This window comes from Mangifera indica, chromosome 10 (assembly GCF_011075055.1).
Source record: "Mangifera indica cultivar Alphonso chromosome 10, CATAS_Mindica_2.1, whole genome shotgun sequence".
NCBI lineage: Eukaryota > Viridiplantae > Streptophyta > Magnoliopsida > Sapindales > Anacardiaceae > Mangifera > Mangifera indica.
Window position 1 is genome coordinate 6,585,038 of NC_058146.1, and position 4,338 is coordinate 6,589,375.

The 4,338-nt window shown below is 38.5% G+C and overlaps 1 protein-coding gene across 1 annotated transcript; it reads left to right on the top strand.

Annotated features, from left to right (window-relative positions):
• Window positions 1-334: 334 nt before the first annotated feature.
• On the top strand, window positions 335-4,052 carry LOC123227606 (receptor-like kinase TMK3). Its single transcript, XM_044652665.1, has 2 exons — window positions 335-2,907; window positions 3,317-4,052. The coding sequence occupies exons 1-2, from the start codon at window positions 582-584 to the stop codon at window positions 3,823-3,825; spliced, it is 2,835 nt and encodes a 944-aa protein (XP_044508600.1). The 5' UTR covers window positions 335-581; the 3' UTR covers window positions 3,826-4,052.
• The last annotated feature ends 286 nt before the right edge of the window (window positions 4,053-4,338 follow it).

Below are 4,338 nucleotides of genomic sequence, written 5' to 3' on the forward strand. Positions count from 1 at the left end.
TTATTAACTAATCCTCTAAAAAAAATATCTAATTAGATTACAAAAAAAATAATACCCTTTATAGTTAATGATGTAAGAGGAAAAAAAACTATCATAAGAGTGAAGAAAAATTGTGTTCTATGTTACAAATGAGGTAAGAAATTAATAATAAAAATACTTTAGAATGTTGCCTTGAATGTGAAAATTCTTATATTTTTAATCTCTTTGTTGACAATTTCTCATCACAGATCCGCCTTTAATGTTCCTGAACCTTACAGCTTTAATCTTTTTTTTTTGTAATATTTTATGTTATCTCTTTAGACAAACAATGAGAAAGAACAGAGTTCTTTTACTATAGTTTGTATTTTTAACTTCTCTCACTCTATCTCTACAGTGTTTATGTGATCCGAAAATTCTGTGTTGTGTGCTCAAGTTTCCATTCTGCATGCAAGATTTCAGGTGGGTATTTTGAGGAGTAGCCATTGGAAGTGAAATGAAGCTCCTTTATAACCAGCTTTTGTTTTGTGTGGTTGTTTTCAAATGGTTGTGCTGTTTTACTCACAACCATTTTGTTGCAACAGAAACAAAACCACAGGTCTAGAATGAGAATTCAGCTTGTTTTGTCACTGGTTTTCTTAGTTTTGACACCTGTTTTAAGTGTCACTGATCCTGGAGATGTTGATATCCTGAACCAGTTCAAGAAGAACTTGGAGAATCCAGAGCTCTTGCAGTGGCCTGAAAATGGTGACCCTTGTGGCCCTCCAAGTTGGAAACATGTGTTCTGTGCTAATTCAAGGGTTACTCAGATTCAAGTTCAGAGTGTTGGGTTGAAAGGTCCTTTGCCTCAGAACCTGAACCAGCTTTCCAAGCTAGAAAATCTTGGTTTGCAGAAGAATCAGTTTAATGGGAAGTTGCCAAGTTTTGGGGGCTTATCAAGTCTGAAGTTTGCATATTTAGACAAGAATGAATTTGATTCCATTCCTGCAGATTTCTTTGATGGTCTTGTGAGTTTGGAGAGCTTGGCATTGGATGATAACAATTTTAATGCTACTACAGGGTGGTCTTTTCCTGAGGGGTTGAAAGATTCAGTACAATTGTCTAATCTCTCTTGTATGAATTGTAATTTGGTTGGCCATTTGCCAGATTTTCTTGGAGGGCTTTCTTCTTTGCGAAACTTGAAACTTTCAGGAAATAGTTTGTCAGGTGAAATTCCAGGGAGCTTTAAAGACTTGAACTTGGTGAATCTTTGGCTGAATGATCAGCAAGGTGGTGGACTGAGTGGTCCAACTGATGTGGTGGCCAATATTGTTTCACTTCAGACTCTTTGGCTTCATGGGAACCAGTTCATAGGAAAAATTCCAGAAAATATTGGTAATATAACTGCCTTGAAAGATCTTAATTTAAATAGTAACAAACTTGTTGGCCTTATTCCTCCAAGCTTAGCAAGTATGCCATTAGACAATTTAGATTTGAACAATAACATGTTAATGGGTCCAATCCCTGAGTTTAGTGCAAATAAGTCTTCTTTTAGTTCAAATCCATTCTGTCTACCGACTCCAGGGCCTTGCGCCCCGGAAGTTATGGCTCTTATCGAGATCCTTGATGGGTTAAATTACCCTCAGAGGCTTGTTGCTTCATGGTCTGGCAATAATCCTTGCACATGGTTTGGATTGGGTTGTGATCACAATAATAAGGTTAATGTTTTGAATTTGCCTGGTAGTAATCTTAGTGGCACACTGAGTCCTTCAGTTGCAAAGTTAGATTCTCTTACTCAGATTAGACTTCAGTCTAATAATCTTAGGGGTGCTATTCCAATGAACTGGACTAGTTTGAAATCTTTAGCATTGTTGGATCTCAGTAGAAACAACATTTCCCCTCCGCTGCCTAAATTCAGTGATTCTGTGCATCTAGTAATGGAAGGGAATCCTTTATCGAATATGAATCAGTCCAGGACAATTCCCGGAGGTAGTCCATCCAGGAGTTCAGGTTTATCTGACGACCCATCTGCTCCAACCAAAGGCTCAAATTCTGGTGCTGTAACTTCTTCAGTTGAACCAACCAAACCAAAAAGCTCCAAAAGAGCTGTTTTGGTAGCAATTGTAGCTCCGGTTGTTAGTGTTGCAGTTGTTGTTCTTCTGGCAGTTCCTCTATACACCTATTGCCGTAAGAACAGAAAAGACACCTTGCAGGCTCCAAGTTCTCTTGTAATTTACCCAAGAGATCCATCTGATTCAGATAATATGGTTAAGATTGTTGTTGCTAATGAAAGCACTTCAACAGTAACTGGGAGTGGTTCTGCTAGTATAAGCAGTAGTGGGATTGGTGACTCTCATGTCAGTGAAGCTGGAAATCTGGTAATATCAGTTCAAGTTCTTCGAAATGTGACTAAGAATTTTGCTTCAGAGAATGAGCTCGGCCGTGGAGGTTTCGGTGTAGTTTACAAGGGAGAGCTGGATGATGGAACTAAAATAGCTGTGAAAAGAATGGAAGCTGGTGTCATTAGCAGCAAAGCCCTGGATGAGTTCCAGGCTGAGATAGCTGTTCTTTCAGAGGTCCGACATCGTCACTTGGTATCTTTGTTGGGTTATTCCATTGAAGGCTACGAGAGAATTCTTGTTTATGAGTATATGCCTCAAGGAGCTCTAAGTAAGCATCTGTTCCACTGGAAGAGCTTAAACTTGGAGCCTCTCTCTTGGAAAAGGAGGCTAAATATTGCCTTAGATGTTGCCAGAGGGATGGAGTATCTTCACACTCTAGCTCACCAGAGTTTCATACATAGAGATCTTAAATCTTCAAATATCTTACTTGGGGATGATTTCAGAGCAAAAGTTTCGGACTTTGGGTTGGTGAAACTTGCTCCCGATGGTGAGAAATCTATCGTCACAAGGCTTGCTGGGACTTTCGGATACTTGGCACCAGAATATGCTGGTAACCATTTTTTTAAGTCCTCTTTTCATGTCTTAAACTGGTACTTGATATAGATAGCTGTTATTTTGTTTAATATCTTGACAAATATGTACGTACTGCCAGAATATGCTGGTGAGAAATCAGTAATGTTTTTAGACTTACAAGAGTAATCGCCATATGCTCCACAAAAGTATCAGAACTTTTCTAAAACAACTTAAATTGCATATACAGAAACAGGTTAACAGCCTCAGGCAATAATTCACCGAGCTTGGTAGCCAACCACATCAGAAGGATAAGAATGTCTAGATGTATTTTTCTTAATTTGGTAAAATATAGGAATATTTATGTGATTATCTAATTTCCTTATCGTCCAATTTTATTTAGGATAGTATTGTACTAAAACTAACTTTCATGTTCTAATTGAATTTAGTGACAGGAAAGATCACAACAAAAGCTGATGTTTTCAGTTTTGGGGTTGTGTTAATGGAGCTCTTGACAGGATTGATGGCTCTTGATGAGGACAGGCCCGAGGAAAGCCAGTACTTGGCTGCATGGTTCTGGAACATAAAATCAGACAAAGAGAAGCTGAGGGCTGTTATTGACAGGGCCTTAGATGTGAAAGATGAAACATTTGAAAGTATCTGCACTATTGCTGAACTTGCTGGACACTGCACCACAAGGGAACCCAGTCAACGGCCAGACATGGGGCATGCCGTGAATATACTAGCACCACTTGTTGAAAAATGGAAACCATTGTATGATGATCCAGAAGATTATTGTGGCATCGATTACAGCCTACCCTTGAACCAAATGGTGAAGGACTGGCAGGAAGCTGAAGCGAAGGACATAAGTTATATGGACCTAGAAGACAGCAAAGGTAGTATCCCAACAAGACGAACTGGTGTTGCAGAATCTTTCACTTCTGCCGATGGTCGGTAAAAAAGGTATTTTGATGGCTTTCCTAGACACAATACTTCTTTCGGTAGTTGTAGATATAACATAATTCCATTCTTCCTGTTTGAGAATTCAATGTCAATATGTTGTTGTAGTGTTGATTAAGATGGAGACTTTAGATATTCTGTTGTGAGAATTTACATGCAATACTGATGTTGATAGGGAGCTCCGATGAATGAGAAGTGTTTATCAACTGTAAATTCATTCCTATATCCCGCATTGCCTCTTCATGAACTTCACAAAGTTTAACTTTTGATTGAAACATTCTGCAAGTCATATGAACTCGTCAACTTTCACCTAATTTTCCAACAGCTTTAACTGTTTTTAGTACTTTTCACCTGTAAAGCTAGGTGCTTGTTTTTTATAAGGTTCCTTATTTTATTTTAACAAGAAAAGAGAATGAAAATGTGTAGAGATTCATTTTCAGAAGTGGAGCCTAGGTCACATGTTCTCCCACCAGCTTAATTCCAAGTAAATGGGACCATTTCACCGAATCAC